This window comes from Lipotes vexillifer, unplaced genomic scaffold (assembly GCF_000442215.2).
Source record: "Lipotes vexillifer unplaced genomic scaffold, Lipotes_vexillifer_v1.1 scaffold384, whole genome shotgun sequence".
NCBI classification, from domain to species: domain Eukaryota; kingdom Metazoa; phylum Chordata; class Mammalia; order Artiodactyla; family Lipotidae; genus Lipotes; species Lipotes vexillifer.
Window position 1 is genome coordinate 886,330 of NW_006793498.1, and position 19,106 is coordinate 905,435.

At 35.1% G+C, this 19,106-nt stretch overlaps 1 protein-coding gene across 1 annotated transcript in view; it reads right to left on the reverse strand.

Annotated features, from left to right (window-relative positions):
* SETDB2 (SET domain bifurcated histone lysine methyltransferase 2) overlaps positions 1-19,106 on the reverse strand; it is a 38,630-nt gene that overhangs the window by 12,130 nt on the left and 7,394 nt on the right. Inside the window, exons 3-6 of the mRNA XM_007466423.1 lie at positions 18,421-18,486; positions 15,378-15,474; positions 3,919-4,482; positions 218-334 (exon numbers count right to left, since the gene is read on the reverse strand). Coding sequence (XP_007466485.1) covers positions 218-334; positions 3,919-4,482; positions 15,378-15,474; positions 18,421-18,486 — 844 coding nt within the window. The remainder of the gene's footprint in view (positions 1-217; positions 335-3,918; positions 4,483-15,377; positions 15,475-18,420; positions 18,487-19,106) is intronic.

Here is a 19,106-nt window from a genome sequence, read left to right on the forward strand (position 1 = left end):
GCAGATGAGTGTTAGATACAGTCTTCATGTTACATGTGTGCTCTCTGACTTCCATTTCCAAGAACAATATACAGGTTTGTTTTTTTAATTCCTTAATTTAGATTTTTGGTATAAGAAATTAAGATTTAACAACATCTATAAGACTACAGGCCACAATGATAAATTACCCTTCTTCAAAGATATAAACACCCTGCAATGGATCCTCAAGGTATCTTACCCAGTAGGTATCTGTCTCTGTAGTCTTTTATATTTATATCCAGTGGTTATTTTACTACTTAACAAGGGGCAAGTCTTGGCATTCCTTGCTGTCAGTTGAAGACATGCACATTTTGTTCTAAAAGGCAATGGATGGAGAAGTCAGAATAAAAAAGCACCAAATTAAGAGACTGTCTTGACAAAAGTGTAAAGGATGTAATTTTATTTAGAATAGTTGTTTGGTTCATGGACTGTTAGACTTCTTCCCTAAATAAAAAAGACCTCTTTGAAAGACAACATCTACCAAAAGTTTATAAATAATTATAAACTGCCCTGTACCTCTATTTGCTCATGAAATAAATACTTGACTTTATGAGTTTTCTCTAACTTTTCAAAATGAATTCATTTCCTGTTCTGCAAAACCTTCTTTGTAAAAATTCTCCTGTCTGCTCTCTTACAATGGATAAACTTATATGTGTCAAACTCAAAAGGCCATATATAGTTTTGCCTATGTCTTGTATTATCTCTCCCTCCAGTGACATGAAAATAAATTGGGGAGACTGATGCTGGGTATCTGGCTACTACAATCTGTTTTTCATAACATTGCTAAGCAGTAAACATGCAACCATAAAAAAATTTTCCCGGGCTTCCCTGGTGGTACAGTGGTTGAGAGTCCACCTGCCGATGCAGGGGACACGGGTTCGTGCCCCGGTCCGGGAAGATCCCACATGCCACGGAGCAGCTAGGCCCGTGAGCCATGGCCGCTGAGCCTGCGCGTCCGGAGCCTGTGCTCCGCAACGGGAGAGGCCCGCGTACTGCAAAAAAAAAAAAATTTTCCCTCTAACTATTTAGATAACTATCTAACATGACAGGGACTTATAACTCGATAGGGAGTAAAGAACCTGGTTATCTCGGCTATAAACTAGGTATGTAACTACTGTTAAGCTGGTTAAAATCTCTGAATCCTGGCTATAAACCAGGTATGTAACCACTGGTAAGCTGGTTAAAATCTCTGAATCCTGTCTCGTATGTTGAATTGTAAGTGACTTTAAGGTCTTTTCCTCTATGATTTGCTTCTGCATTTTTCTGTATATACACAATACATGTCAGAGTGGTAACTACTGTTTGCAACAGAAAAAAACAAGCAATAAATTCATTAATTTGGATTCTATTTACAGATGTAGAAATCTACTGTTGCTTTTTTTAGTATGACTTTCTTTGCAAAGTTTAAAAAGTACAGAAAAACACAAACAATAATACAATAAACACTCATATTTTGACCATATAGAATTAGCTGTCATCATTTTGTCTAGTCCTTTTATTTGACCCTTGAACAATATGAGTTTGAACTGCATGGGTCAACTTATACATGGATTTTTTTCAAGAGTAAATACCACAGTACTACATGATTCACGGTTGGTTGAATGCTCGGATGTGGAACTACAGATGTGGAACCGCTTATATGGAGGGCCAACTATGTTATATGTTATATTTTCTACTGCATGGAGGGTCAGCAGCTCTAACCCCTGCATTGTTCAAGGGCCAACTGTAATTTAAAACATATATACTGTATATATGATCTTCCTTAAAAAAAAAAAAGCATTACAGATAAAACTAAACTCTCAAGAGGTTTGGTGAGGCATCCTTTATACTTTTTACATACATATTTACCTACAAACAATATATTGTATTGTTTTTTTAAAAAGTACTATAGTTATTATCCTACAACTTTTTTCATTCAATATGTTTTTGAGACCCATCTGTGTTATATACAAATCTAGTTATTTCCTTTTAACTTTTCCACAGCATTTAGATTACAATTAAGTTGCTTGGTATACAATTAAGTTGCTTCTAGTTTTCAATACACCAAAAATGCTACAACATCCTTATTCTTATGCACATGTGTAAGCATCTCTAGGGTAGTAGCTTTCAAATATTTTTGACTATGACTCACAGTAAGAAATATATTTTCTTCACGATCCTACAGAGGCATGCATATTTATATATGTATGCATACAAGCAGAAATAACAGTGGCATGAAAGTACCTTATCATGTGTGATGCACGTGGGTACCTTCTGTATGATTTAATTTTTAAAATGCTACTTACAAGTGATTTTACATCCTACTAAACCTGTAGCTTGAAAAACAATGCTCTAGATAGACTTAAAAGTACTATTACTAGAAAGCAATTATTCATGTCTTCAACTGCTGTGTAATTGTGTGAGGACCCTCCTCCCTCCCCACAAATGACCATCTGGGTTGGTACAGAATTCTAGTTTTACCTTTATTTTCCATCAGCATTTTAAGCTAATATGCCTCCTTTTTGTCTTCTTTCTGATGAGAAGTGTGATGTCAATCTATTTTTCCTCTTTTCTATCTGATAGTGTGAGATTTACTCTTTGCCCTAGATACTTTTTAAGTTGCCTCATGATATATTTAGATATAGTTATCTTATTTTCCATTTCTAGTATACAGTAGGCTTTTTCACTCTGAAGACTCTTGTCTTCAATTCTGGAAAATTCTCAGCTATTATCTCTGAATAATGCTCCAATTCCAGATCCCAGTGGGCTTCAGCTTTTGCTTATTTTGTGACTTCTCTTGTAATTTCTGACCAATAGATGAAAATATATATGCTGGTGGTGCATGTTACATGGGGGCTACTTTCTACAGTCTAAGGCAAAAATCACATACAGTCAAAATTATTCTTTAAAAAACTCCATTAAACTGACCATAAAGTACAGTAAACACTGTCCAACAGTTAGTTTTTTTCCTCCATCACTGAAAGAGATTGGGCTTGGCCAGATGTAGATGGGTTACGTTTAGAGGCAATGCTGAAAAAACAACAACTTATATTTAAACAGAATAAAATTTGGCACAGTGAGAGGTTTCCTCTATGACAGATCTAAAGGAACTGAGCCAAATTGAGGTAACAGCAGATGGATATCTCATCTCACACTCCTTCTCAGAGGATGGTGAAAACTATGTATATAATTTAAATTATTTCTCTTTATCTCTCTCATGCTTTTTCTTTTTCCTAGTACAGGCAGCTAAATTTGCATTAAATTAAATGTACATATAATGCAACTCCGCTCTACATATGCAAACCTACAAATACCAATAAATTACACACCCTGAAAAAAAATCGTTTCCAAAGTCTTAATATATTAGAACATGTTTTCATTTTTTTTTATGGAATGTCAATTTTATGATCAGGAGAGGCACCATTAACTTTCTAAAAAAAGTAGCAAGGAAATGATTTGCAAAAGTAAAATACAACATATAACATAATGGTTAAGAGCATGGGTTCAAATCCTGGTTCTTAAATTTGTTGACCTTACACTTGTCTTCTCAACTTCCTCATTTGTAACATGGAAGTAATATTACCTACCCCATGGGGTTTTGTGAGAACTAAACAAGAAAATATATGTAAAGCACTTGTCACAGTGTTTGGCACAGTTCCATAGCATTAGCTGTAATTGCTGCTATTAGGAGTATGGTACTAGATTAAAGGGAATACTTATCCTTGGAAGAAATAATTCCCAAATTACTAAAATAACTGGCAAAGAGTTTTCTTTCCTATTGCTAATGAGATGCATCTTTCTATTTTAGATTCTCGATGAACTGGTTTTAGATAGACAGACAAACTGATACACAGCAGGACTTCTTGACAAGTACCTCTACATTCAGAAGATTTTTTTGAAATGCCATGTTTTTCTACTCACATGTCTATGCAGCCCTCAGAACAGTCACATGAATCAGTAAACATGTTGGAAAAGCTGTTTAAATAATATGCTCGTGGCCACATAGTCTTTCTGTACTTAAACTGTGGAAGCTTTCTATTGTCAATTTCATTACAGAAAGAAATGGGCACTGATTCCACTCCATTGCTAATATCCGTATCAGAAACAATTTCTTCTTGCCTTGGGTAATTCCGAGTCAACTGAACATAGGTATTGAAAGAAAAGTTATCTGTAAATAGAAAGTTACACTCTGTCTCAAGCAGGTAACGAAAAACTTCCTCCACGTTTCGTAGACTCCTTCCACAAGGGGTTTTATAACTCACGTGGAGTGCTGAAGAATGAGAGTTTGTCTTTGCATGTCGTCTTTGGAAGTGGCATTTGACTGGTAGCTGTAGAGGGTTTTCTCCCTTGAAGGTAAGTGGCATTTTCATCAGACAGGCACTAGAGCAGTGATGCTTTTGGTAAGGTAAATTTGAAGATGATTCTTTTTCTCTGAAGTCTGCAACTTTATTTTCCAGAGGGGGAATTTCCTTATTTTCTGTAGATCTGTTTAAAATTAATTATTTATTAGTATCTCAAATGTATAGCACAATCCCCATTTTTTAAAAAACACTGCACACTAAGGTGGTATTTAACTCCTATTAGCTTCTTCTTAGACAACACTAAAATAAGCCAGACTCTGAAATCAACATCTTACTATGTTCTGCAGCCACATAAAGTTATACCTGAAGGGTTTTTTTTTTTCTGGACGTCAAATATGTGGTGTTTTTTCCAGCACCACTTCTTCAACTGGGTGTCCAATAATTCAGTTCAATTCTGACACTATTGACCTGGAGTCAGCAACAGATTCCACAAGTTAAAGGGCTCAGTCCCATAAGACTGTCCCCATGCCAGATGCCAAATGCAGTTTCCAGGTCACCCACACTCTTGACAACCCCTTTCTCTCTGATAATGTGCTGGAAAGACTCAGAACTCAGGAAGGCAGTTTAATTACTATTACCAGTTTATAATAAAAGATACACCCAGGAAGAGCCAAATGGAAGAGATGCATGGGGCAAGGTAGGTAAGAAGGGGCATGGAGTTTCCATGCCCTCTCTAAATGCACCACCCTTCCAGCACCTCAAACTGTCCACCAACCAGGCAGCTCCAGGAGCCCAGTTGTTTAGTTTTTTATGGAGGTTTAACTGCTTAAGCATGAATGATTAAATCATTGGCCACTGGTGATTATCTCCACCTGCAGCCCTTCTCCCCGCCCTGGAGGTTGGGAGGTAGGGCTGAAAGTTTTAGGCTTCTAACCAAGGTTGTCTTTCTGGAGTCCAAACCCCATCCTTAAGTTAACTAGGAGCGCCTCACCAAGTCATCTCATTTGCACGCCAAAGACACTCCTACCACTCAGAAGATTCCAAAGGTTTTAGAAGCTGTGTGCTGGGGACCCAGACAAAGCAAGTATCTTTATTATATCACAGTCTAATTCCAGAGTATTCCAGAAAGCTGTGATTACAGTGGTAACTTTTTGCCACATCTACACCAATAGCACCTAGCAAATTTAGAGTTCATGTAGTACATGAGTTCAATAAAGTCCTGAGGAAGGTTATGTCTTCAGACAAGCTTGGTTCAAGCAAAAAAGAGTAAAGGCTAGGTAAAAAAATAATTAATTAAGAATCTTTTATGCTGTGTTTTTTTCTTTTTGCCTTCAACAACTGTACCAAGTGAACTTTCCCCATAATATGTAACCCACCTGGTCTCATACACATCTGAAAATGGTAAACTACAGGAGAAAATGGAGAGGTTATTGACTTTAAGAAAAAAAATCTGTGAAGATTCTATGTGTTCCAAACTCAGGTTTTAAACTTTCACACACAAAAAAAAACCTGTTTTGTTACCTAATATTTTCAATCTATCTCTAGGTATCTGTTATTTATTATAAAAGTAATATAGGCATTTTAGAAAAATTTTTATACTCACTATATAAAGCAGCACTGTCCAACAGAACTTTCTGCATTGATGGAAATGTTCTATATCTGTGCTGTCCAATGGCATAGCCACTGGCCACATGTGGCTACTGAATACCTTTAAATGTGGCTACTGCGACCAAAGAACTGAATTTTAAATTTCATTTTAAGTAATTCAAATTTAAATAACCACATGTAGCTAGTTAGTACCATACTGAATGCAGATATGAGGTGCCCTTCTTTTTTCAGCTGTATAGTAATCCTCTACATAAATTCCACAATTTATATAACTAGTCTTTATTGTTTTCAATCTTTTGCTACTACAAATCATGATGTAATGAAAAACCTCATATATAATAATTTCATACATGTGAAGATATCCCAGAAACTGGAATGCTAGGTCACAGGGTAAATGGATTAGTAATTTTGTTAAGATTGCCTAATTGCTCTCCATGGGGTCAGCCTCTCCAGCAATTTATGAGAGTGCCTGCTTTCACAGAGGCTCTTGATGCTTCCGGATTTCTGATAATCTAGTAGGTGAAAGGATGTCCTATAATTTATAAATATTTTAATGTTGGATATATTTGTTTCCAATTTTTCTCTGTGTTACTACTTTGATGAATATCCTCGTACATAAGTCCTTGACCAAATTTCTTTCTTTCTTCTTCTTTTTCTTTTTTTTTTTGCAGTACGCGGGCCTCTCACTGTTGTGGCCTCTCCTGCTGCAGAGCACAGGCTCCGGACGCGCAGGCTCAGCGGCCATGGCTCACAGGCCCAGCTGCTTTGCGGCACGTGGGATCTTCCGGCCCGGGTCACGAACCCGTGTCCCCTGCATTGGCAGGCGGAGTCTCAACCACTGTGCCACCAGGGAGGCCCTGCAAATTTCTGATTATTACCTTAAGATACATTCCTTTAAGAGGAATTACTTGGTCAAGGGGAATATACATTAAGAATAACTTATTAAAAAACTTTCAAACATACACTTAAGAGTATTCTTTTCTCATAAAGACTGATATACTGGACCCTCATGTACTTGTAAGAACTCCAGAACTCCCAGCACATAATGACTCTGTCCAACCCTCTGCGCTGAGTGATAACCAAACTCTAGCAAGGCTTCTAGCAGCATAAGGACATGCATGTCTCTAGGATAACCCCAGTCTCTCAACAAAATGCCTCCCTGAGAAAGCTCAAGGCTGTTTCTTCTAGCCAACACCTAAAGACAAGCCCCTGACCTTTCTTAGAACATTTACTAAGGTCTTAAAATTAAGAATCTTTCCTAGGTCTCTCTGAGATGTATATGTTTCTATAACTCAGAAATATTTTTCTCAAAAACCTGAAAGCCATTCTTTTGAAAGGTAATCATCAGGAAGGACAGGGTCTCTGTCCTCCAGTCTCTGTGGGAGGACAGAATCCTAACTTGATGACTGCCAGCCAGCACACACAGCTGGCCTCATGGGCATTCACACTGATTAACCTTTAGTAAGTTTTCACTTGAGCCCTAGCTTGTACTCCCTTCCTTACTCCCGCATTGCCCTTTAAAACGCCAGTCACCTCAGCACAAATCGCGATGGAGCTCAGCTCGTATTCCTACTGTCAGCAGTTAGTGAATAAAACCTGTTTTCACCACTACAGCTAATGTCTGGCTTTATGTTTGACACTTATTACCAGGTTTTAATAATTATCAATATTTTGCCTATTTTATTTAATCTATTCTCCACCCCTCTTGCCCCACCCTGAAACACTGGATTATTTTAAAGCAAACACTTATCTGAAATAATTCAGTATGTATTTCTAACAAATAAGTCTTTTTAAAAGTGCATAATCTCAATGGCCCATCTTCACATTTCCCCAATTGTCTTAAAATCTGTTTGAATCAGGGCTTCCCTGGTGGCGCAGTGCTTGAGAGTCCGCCTGCCGATGCAGGAGACGCGGGTTCGTGCCCCGTTTCGGGAGGATCCCACATGCCGCGGAGCGGCTGGGCCCGTGAGCCATGGCCGCTGAGCCTGCGCGTCCGGAGCCTGTGCTCCGCAAATGGGAGAGGCCACAACAGTGAGAGGCCCGCATAACGCAAGAAAAAAAAAAAAAAAAAAATCTGTTTGAATCAGAATCAAACAACCCCTACACTCTGTATTTGATTCAGGTGTCTTTTATGTCTCTATGTAGTGCTCCCTCCCTCTTCATTAATGACATTTATTGGTTAAAGTTAAATAAATTGTGTCACTTGTCCTATAGTAGTTCCCACATTCTGGAATCTGGCTGATGCCTTCCATGTGGTGGTGTCATTTAACTCACCCCCTTCCATTCCTGGCAAAGCAGTAGTCAGTTCTAGAAGCCTGATTTGATTCAGGTTCAATTTTGGTGGGGTGTCGGGGGAGATAATTCATACGTGGTGCTATGAAGTTCCTACTGCATCACATAAGGAGACAAACAATGTCTGATTGTTCACGTTTAGTGATGCTTAGATTTATAAGTGGGTTTGGGTGTTTCCATCCATTTTAAAGCTCCTCACTTTCACTTAACAGTTTTGGCATTCACTCACAATCGTTGTCTAGACCAGTGCTACATTCAGCTGTGGTGGTGCCAGTTCCCAGTGGTTTTTTAACAATTCATGGTAAGTACAAAAATTGAAAGTGCAAAAGTTTAGAAACTTTTACAGCAATTTAACATTGCTGCAACATTTTACTGCATTTTACAAGAGCATCACTCCTCAATAGTTAGAAGTTTAAAACAAAACACCTGTTCTGACCACAATTCATTTGAGACCACTGGGCTAAGGCCACTGTTTCTCTGGGGCGGGGTGGGGTGGGGGTAGTAGTTGTAAAAATAACAATCTTCTAATTCTATCATTCCTACTGCATTTTCCGGCTAGAGCGCTTTCATAAAGAAGAAATTTTACTCATCAGTTCTTGGGTTATCCTGAACTACAGTTAGTATAAGCAGGCAGATAAATGCTTGATTCTTTTTCTTTAATTACTAGTATTCAGAATGATGAGTTGTATCCTAGCAACTACCGAAGTGACAGATTTTTTTTTGCTTTACAATGGTGTGTTAGTTTCTGCTGTATAACAAAGTGAATCATCTATACATATACATATATCCCCATATCCCCTCCCTCTTGCGTCTCCCTCCCACCCACCCTGTCCCACCCTTCTAGGTGGTCACAAAGCAGGAGCTGATCTCCCTGTGCTATGCAGCTACTTCCCACTAGCTATTTATTTTACGTTTGGTAGTGTATGTATGTCCATGCCACTCTCTCACTTTGTCCCAGCTTACCCTTCTCCCTCCCCCTGTCTTCAGGTCCATTCTCTATGTCTGTGTCTTTATTCCTGTCCTGCCCCTAGGTTCTTCAGAACCTTTTTTTTAAAATTCCATATATATGTGTTGGCATGCGGTATTTTTTTTTTTTTGGATAGCTTTTTTGCTTTCTGTCACAAGATATCTCAGGTCTGGAATCAGCCATTTCTCTAAGGGACTACGGTTCCATTTAATGAGAAATGGCATTTAGAGACTACGATCATGGTACTAGGAAGTACACATATTTTAATCAATATAAAATGCCAAACTGCTTTCCAAAAAGGCTGGACCAATTTATACTCTCACAGCACGGATGAATGCTCATCTACCTGAATATTATTTTAAAATTTTTCATCAATTGGATAGGTGAAAAATATTTTATTACCTCAATTTTTTTCTCTAAATAATAAGGAGTTTGAACATAATTTCATGTTTATTGATTTTTTTTTTTCCTTTTGGCTAACTGTCTATTCATATGCTTTGTCCATTTTCCTATTGGGGGCTTGTTCATTCGTTCGTTCATTCATTCATTCATTCATTCTTCCATCAACGATTTCTTGAGTGCCTGCTATGTGCCAGGTGCTACGGAAAAAAGATGAGAGCTCTGTGATCTCAAGGAGCTTACATTCTAGGCAGTGAACTAAGTATTTATAATAAAGTATAAACAATATTATGAATAATGCCATGATACATAATGTTATAGAAAGATATCTAATATTTATTATTTTTCTGTTTTTTAGGGTTCTAATTTTATAATTAATTTTTCTATGGTTTGGGAGTCCAGTTTCATCTGGAATTTATTTTGATGTAACATGAAGATCTAACTTAAATTCTCCAAATGATATCCAATTGTTCCAGAGTCTTTTACTGAATACCTCCTTCTTTCACCTTCTGACTTTTGACTTACTAGCTTAATCATATCTCAAGTTCTTAGAAATACATAAAAATGTCCTCTTATTTTCTAGACTTATTCTGCCTTTTGATCGAACTGTTAATTCTTATACCAACATAACATTGTTTTCCATACTATGATGGAACATTTTGATATTTCTCAGGGCAAGTCCTTCCTCACTATTTTGCCTTTTAAACATGTTCTAGGTGTTTTCTGATATTTTTATCTTTTGAGATTAAATTTATAATGGCTTGTCAAGTTAAAAAAAAATCCAAGTGCTTGGATTTCATATGAAATTAAGTCTATAAATTAATTTGGGAAGAATTACCATTTTTATAATATGCAGTTTTCCCATCCAGGCACATGGTAAGTTTATCCATTCATTAAAATCTTTAGAATTAATTTCCTCAGGTATATACTTCTTGTAATTAGTTTCATTTATTTTACTTTCTGATGTTGTGAATGGGGACTTAATTTCATATTTTCTAAAGGTATAGAGTTTCATATTTTTATTTTATGTGACTATGTCACTAAACCCTCGTTTTAGCTTAATAATTTTACACTTGCATCTTAGATTTTCTAGAAGGATAAGACTATCTACAAAAAATTTTACTTTGTACATTTCAATAATCATATTTTCTTTTACATTCTATTATACTGGCTAGAATTTCCATAAAAATACTGAATAACAATTATGATAGCAGGCACTTCTGTCTTAATCTTTATTTAAAGGAAATGTCTCTAAGTTTCACCAGTATATAGGACATGGATGCTGGTTTAAGAAACATATTCTCTCCCACATTAAGAAAGAATTCTTCAAAATGGTACAGATGAACCAGTTTGCAGGGCAGAAATAGACACACAGATGTAGAGAACAAACATATGGACACCAAGGGGGGAAATTGAGGGGGTGGGATGAATTGGGAGATTGGGATTGACATATATACACTAATATGTATAAAACAGATAACTAATAAGAACCTAATGTATAAAAAAATTAATAAAATTCAAAAAAAATGAGTTCTATTTCTAATGGTTCATATTACTTTTAAAAGTCTTTTAGCATCTTAAGATAAGCTTTCTTTCCTGCGGTTTACTTCTGTAAAATAATATATTTCCTAATACTAAATCATTCTTGCTTGACTAGTATAAATTCTAAGTCATCTCATTAATGTTTCTCTGGATTAAAATTGCTAAAATTTTATTTAGAAGCTCCATATCCACAATAATGATATTTTAAACTTTTTAGGGCCATAAACCCTTTGACAATCCGATAAAAGCTAAGAACTCTCTCTAGAAATACACTATAAACATAAAACTTTGCATACCATGCAGGGCCTCCACTGTCTCTAGTTTAAGGACTCATCTTTATTATAGCTAACTCTATATTTAGATGGTTTCCATGCCACTGCCATTTCTTAAATACTATATCTTATACATTCTGACTCCTCTTTTGGTCAGCAAGAGGATTTTCGAGAAAATTTTCCATGAAGGTTATGTATATAGATGTTTTCTGAGCTTTTGCAAAGGTGCTAGCCTGATTTTTGCTGTTTTGTTGGCTTTGTTTTGATACTTGTAAGATATACTTTAAGACTGATATTAAAACTTTAAAAATCAATACTTATCTATTAGTAATTTTCATTTCTGTGGTACTTGGTAAAACCTTTTGCCTCCAGACTTGATATTTTCTTATACTCAGAAGTTACCTTCTTTGACTATTGCTTCTGCTTCACTTATTCTAGCTTCTTGTGTTTTTGTTCATTTGTTTGCTCTAGTTCAGAAAAAACGGGCAGATTTTTCCGAAAGCAATGATTCTGTTAGGCAAGTTTACATTATTTTTTAATATATTGAGAACATCTACATTTCATATTTATTTAAGTACCAAATTTTTTAATGGAAAATATATGTATTTGCATTTTCTAGCTGCTGGAACAATTCTGAATCCTAGTTTAGACACTGTGATTTCCTGCACTGCCGTTGTAAGCAGTAGCACATTGGTCCTAACTCTGTCGCCTTAGCTTGAAATTCTTAACATTTTGTAAAGAACATTATAACATATGGATGATCCTGAAAATATTTTAGTGTTCACTAAAATTGTTGGTTTTCTGTTAATAGCTTCTTTTTTGAGAACATTATTCAACATTCTCTTCTTTTTCTCATTCATTTGCCCTTTTCTTCTACATTTTGGGTAATCTTTCTTTTTTTTTTTTAAATAAATAAATTTATTTATTTATTTATGGCTGCATTGGCTCTTCGTTGCTGCGCAGGCTTTCTCTCACCGCAACGAGCGGGGGCTACTCTTCGTTGCGGTGTGCGGACTTCTCAGGCTCAGCAGCTGTGGCGCATGGGCTTAGTTGTTCCTCAGCATGTGGGAACTTCCCAGACCAGGCTCGAACGCGGGTACCCTGCATTGGCAGGCGGATTCCTAACCACTGCGCCACCAGGGAAGTCCCTATTTGGGGTAATCTTAAAGATCCCAGACTATACCTTTAATTTCCTTAATTGACTTTCACAATGAATACTTTCTTAAAAGAAAGGCTGGGATAAAACTGATCACTGCACTACTATTTATAATAGTAAATATTTGGAACAATCTAATTATTCATCCTTAAAGGAATGGAATTAATAAAATGTATTCTCACATGATGGAAATCCAAACAAGGAGACGAAATAGATCTATAACATGGAAGCAACATGATGAGATCTCAAAACTAATGCTGAGTAGAGACTTCCCTGGTGGCACAGTGGTTAGGAATCTGCCTGCCAGTACAGGGGACACAGGTTCGAGCCCTGGCCTGGGAAGATACCACATGCCGCGGAGCAACTAAGCCCATGCGCCACAACTACTGAGCCTGTGTTCTAGAGCCTGTGAGTCACAACTACTGAGCCCATGTGCTACAACTACTGAAGCCTGCGCACCTACAGCATGTGCTCTGTAACAAGAGAAGCCACCACAATCAGAAGCCCATGCACTGCAACGAAGAATAGCCCCCACCTGCACCGCAACTAGAGAAAGCCCGCCCGCGGCAATGAAGACCCAACGCAGACAAAAAAAATTAAAATAAATAAATTAAAAAAAAAACTTTCAAAAAACTAATGCTGAGTAAAACAAGTAAGAAAGTACATATATGAATATTTATGTAAAATTTAAAAACTATAATAGCACTATATATTATTTATGGCTATATAAATATTAAAAAATGAACCAGAAAAATAACTGATGATAGTGACTGCTCCTAGAGAAGCAGAGAGGGCAACGGAACTTTGTCATGGTGAGAAGTTAGGTATGGCTCAAAGAGATTACAGTGTTTTGTTTTCTTTTTAAAAAAGAGACTGGAAGCAAATACAATGAAAGGTTAATAGCTGTTAATTCTGAATGGTGTGAGTATGGGTTTCTGCCATATCCCTTTTTATGTTTTCAATGTTTAAAATTTCTCAAAAAGGTAGCAAAAAATATTGGATGAGAATGCAGCTAAAAGATCAATGCAAATCCATCACTACCCATGGACTACAATGTAGCAGCACCTAATACATTAAAAATGAGGGGGAAAAAAAGCAGAAAAAATGAGGTAAGGTTATATTTTCCCTTAAATAACTTCAGTCTGTTTTAGTATTTTTGAAACATGCTGGGGGTACATCCTATAGTAAGAAATATATTCTATAATGTACTTTTTGTTTTGTTCTTCTATTTAACTATCTTCTTTAGCCTAGTCTACTATAATACGTTTCTGTTTTTATTTATTTATTTATTTAGGTATCCAATATTGCCTTGTTTTTTAAAGCCTGTGCCTGGAATTGCTTTTCCCCTATTATTAAGTGCCAAGTTCCTTTCTACCACTTTTTCATTATAATGTATTCTGAACTATAAGCAGTACTATTTACTTGTCTACCTAAGAGACAGATCCCTTTGTTTGGTTTCACTCAGTATTCACTGTAATAAATTCTCTTAGGCTCTCACAGCTTTGTTCTTTGTTTTGATATAGGCTAATTTACTCTCAAGTGATTTATATAGCTACAGTGTTGTACAACCAGTAAACTGAATGTTTCATTTCCCTTTCCAGCTTGACTTAACCAACTAAATTATGTTCCAAACTGGGTTCTATGGCATTCTTTTCTACAAATGTTATCATTTGATTTCCCCTATTTTTGGGGAAGGGGAATATGAAATACTAATTTGAAGATTCAAAAAGTTCTTCTCTGAATATGAAGGGATTAACTTAGGGTATATGTAAGAGAGAAAATTGTATATAAGCTATCATTTGCTCTTAAATAAAAACTAAAATTTGTACAGTAATTTACATTTTACAATGTATTGTTATGTAATTTTCTCATGTGACACTTAATAAGTACAGCTCTAAGTCATTACTGGAAAAATAGACAAGTAGAACTACTTACGACTAAAATGTAAGAGTAAACATGCTGGTAAAATCTGTAATTTGGAATTTAGGGTTTCAAGAAAGTTAGCTAAGCTGGCTTACAAGTACTCTTCTGGTGACTAATTTAATAAAAATCAAGAGGTGTAAGGCTCAAGTTATCAGGCAATTAATAAAGGAAAAAATCTTTTTATATTTATAAAGAAAAATTAGAAAAGCAGAAAAACATGGAAATGAAATACTGATATGAACCTCAGAAGTGATTCTTTTCCTAAAAATTAATTAAAAAAAAAAGAAATGATTCTTCTCTTATCTGTGCTTCATTTCATAAAACAAATTAAAGAAAACCAACCTACTACAAATCTCAGGAGTTAAGTAACCTAATTTCAATCCAATTTTGTGGGGAGGAAGATCAACTTTCTTACATGTATGAAGATACTTTACTGGAAAAAAACAAAAACAAAAACAAAAATAAAGAAAACCAATCCTATGCACAGTGCTGTAGACCTAGTTACTGACCCTGTAAAAACACAGAAATGCTGTAAGTAAACAACGGATACGTAGGTAAAGCAGGGTAATCTGGTATTGTCTGCATCTTTCTGCCAGTCTCTGGGTAGGGGTAAACTGATGATAGTGACTACTTCTATCAGTCACTATAGGGGCTTCTCTGTTTTTATTTGGCTTGAGAACTGTTTTGTCATTAGACACCTTGAATTACAAGGCAGAACATGGCTTCACAGAATGCCAACTGATTTCCCAGCTCTTGACAAGTCTGATGTACATAAAATACACAACTTTTAAAACTTTTGATGGGAAAGCATCCTTTTTTATATATTTTATCTACTCTTACGTCAAATGATTAGCAACAGTAAATCCCTTTTTGGGAGCAAAAGCATTAATGACATAAATAAATTTAACTTATATACATACAGAGAAGTATAGTCTTCTGGAAAGGAGTCTTCATGTGATGTAGAGGGTAATGAACTTGATTTGTTTTCCTGTGCATTCTGGGTCACAGACGTATGATCTACATGAAAAAATTACAAACTTAACAAGAATACCAAGTTAAAAATCACTCACTGTAAAATCTAAATAGTATCTTTATTGACTAGATATATATATATAGCCCTTAAATCTGAAAACATATTAAGATTTCAAGATTGAGCCAAAAATAGGTGTCAACACTTTCAAAAACACTAATAAGATAGGATAAAATAAAAGACTTAGAAGAGATTTCTACTGCAGAAATTGTAGTTTGACTGAACTTTATCTGAATTTTAATCAACCTTTAAAGTGAAACATCAAGTATCCCCATTTCTGCTTGTATTTTACATAAAAACATAACTCTTAAAGGCTCTATTAAGGTCACAAAATGGAAAGTTTATGTATCTTTTGTTTTCTCATTATTCTATTACTATCTATCTTTTGGGGAGAGAGGGAAGTATTTGGGTACCTCTTTTTGTCTTTCCATTTGTATTTTCATATTTCTCTTAGTTTCTCCTATATCTTTCCATACTTAATTTCATCTCATTTGTTATCTCTTCTTTTTCAACTTCATCTATTCTTTCTAACATGACTCCACGATAGAAATAAGCTATGTATTTAATGGAAAAGTTATAGATTTCCTGCTCCTATTTTGAAAAAAATGGATATGTAGAATATTCTATGTTTGGTTTTAAAAAATTGTTTTTAATTGTGCTTCTTCCTATGCAGTGGTGGACCTTAAGAAAAAAAGTGACTCTCATCCTGCCTTAGATTATTAACTTGCATTGGTCCTTTAGTGCAGACCACTCTTATTAAAAAGAAAAAAAAAAGTTTAAGTAAATAATAGTTTAAGTTATAATCCAAGGTCATCCTTGGCTAATTAGAAAGCATAAATAACCCTCTTTAGTTATCCAGGTGAAAAAACAAGATTTAAAATCTGATAGTTGAAGAGAGCTGAGTAAATAATATAATAATTGATTAAAAATTAAATAAGTTTAACAAGTTAAGAATTTCCCAGCTAATTTCTTTGAATGAGCCATATAAAGCCATATTAACAAATAAGAACAAAACAAATAAATATAAGCATAGTTAGAAATAAGATTTACTAAAAAAAACACAGAGATTTTATATTAACCATTAGATAAGGGGAGAAAGGAGAAATAATTTCTTTCAAGAAAACAGTATCCAATTCTTTGTATGGGGATACAGCAGATATTTACAGAATTATACACAATCAAAGAAAATTAAAGGTAATTAGTGGTTTGGAGAATTCAGGCTGGATCTGGGATGGCTTGTACCTCAACACCAAGTCCTTTTGTTTCCCCCAGTCTCAGTATTCCTTTTAATATAAATACTAACATGAATCTTTATTACTAGAAAGTGTTTAATCCGTACATATGCTAGCAAAGTCAATTACATAACTCCCCAATTACTTTTAAAACATTGCTCTACCACTAGCAAACATATACTTTTATTTTGATAAATTTGTTACACTTCAGATGAACTATATAAAAATATGAAACTATAGTACTCAGTATTTCTATTGATGAAATCTTTACTATAAAAGAACCAAAACAGGGCTTCCCTGGTGGCACAGTGGTGGAGGGTCTGCCTGCCAGTGCAGGGGATGTGGGCTTGTGCCCCGGTCCCGGAGGATCCCACATGCCGCGGAGCGGCTGGGCCCGTGAGCCAGGGCTGCTAACCCAACCTATTTTCTTTTAATGGGAAAGATTGTTTCAGAAAGAAAACAACAACAACAACATTGTTTAGAATTAATTCCTCTTACCACCTCCTGCATTTAAAAGCTTCTCTTGCAAAGCAAATGTAATCCCTTAAGGGTGTGTTGATTCCAAGTGCTACTGAAGGATACTGAGAGAAAGACTGTTTTCTTAAAGAATCTACTCTTCTAAAACTGTACATTAGCTACTGAAATTGAAAATACTTTTGAATAACAAAAGCTTTCTTTAAAATAAACTTGGGACTTCCCTGGCGGTCCAGTCATTAAGACTCCTCTTTTCCACTGCAGAGGCATGGGTTCAATCCCTGGTCAGGGAAGGAAGATCCTGCATGCCTCGGCACAGCAATCAATCAATCAATCAATCAATAAAAATGAACTGATGATGTTAAGCCATTTTTCAGAGATTTAAAACCTTATGGCTCCAAATTATGACAGTTAAAATAATTATAATTTGTTGAAATATTTACCAATATTAACTAAAATTTAGTAAATGTACCTCCTCAACACTTTAGCAAATTAATGATAGTCTAAGATTTATAGGATAGTGATTCTGATAAAATAACTTGCTTTTTAATTTAAAAAAATTTTAACTGACATATAGTTGATCTATAATGTGTTAGTTTCTGGTGTACAGCAAAGTGATTCATATATATATATATATATATATATATATATATATATATATATACACACACACACGTATTTACACACACGTATTTTTTCATATTCTTCTCCATTATGGTTTATTATAGGATATTGAATATAGTTCCCTGTGCTATACAGGACTTCTTGTTTATCTAAAATAACTTTTCAATTTTTCTTTTTATAATCCTGGTACATTATCTTTGTTCAATTACTTCTAAAATAAATTTGTTAGACTGATGGTCTAATAATAATCTAGAAATGAAAAAAATTTCCATCAATTTATCTATACCAGAATGTGCCTTTTAGTATTGTTCTTTACACAAAGTATCAATAGGTTTATAGTGGTTTGGAGTCTTGGAATTCTATTTGCCCTTCTTATAGTAGAAGCGTTTTTGAAAAAGAGAATTCTTCCCGGAGAGGTTTAGTAGAGTATGCATTTCCTATGGGGTAGGACTTTTTGTTTACTAGGGAAACTGATTTCCATATATGGATCTTACAGTTTTATTTTAAACTGTCTTCAGTTAACTTGACATAATTAAGGCTGGCTTGCTTCAAAGCAAGAAAACAGCAGAGAATATTCTAGATTGGGATTAGAAATGTACATACCCTTTATCAAAGTTGAATTATTATTTATAGTTGCTTCCTTCACTAGAATCATTGCTTGGATGTATTCTGTTAAGGAAAGGAAAAAAGAATGAAAACAATCAGCAGCAGTATCATCTTCACTCAAGATGTCAGCTACTGTACTAGGCAATTTACATACTTTATCTCATTCAATCTTCACAACTCCTCTAAGAGGTTCTTATGATTATCTACTGAATACATTAAAGACAAAGAAATTAAGGCCTAGTGGTTAAGCTGTTTATTCCAGGTCAATAAGTGAGGAAGTGGCAGAACTGGATTCAAACCTAGATATACCTGATTCATGAAGGAATGAGAAGGAATATTAAAATGAAAAATAGTATTAATTTTGTGGACAAGCACATCATAGATTAATGTCATAAGAACATCCATAAAGTATTAAGAGTATCCTGGGGAAAAATAAAGGATAGTTGGGGGAGATTTTGCTTGAAAATCATATGTTCTGATGGAATGAAGGAAATTTCCATATAAAAGTCTATGTTCTACAACCACTTAGGTTGAAGACAAAGAAGCAGAAAAAATACTTGGTTGACTGAACTGACTGCCTATGTAGAACGCAAGGTTTGCTTTCTGAAGACTACTAAGGCAAGTTCTGTTTAAAGCAGGCAATATATATTTATATATTTACTTCTTTTTTTTTTTTTTTTTTT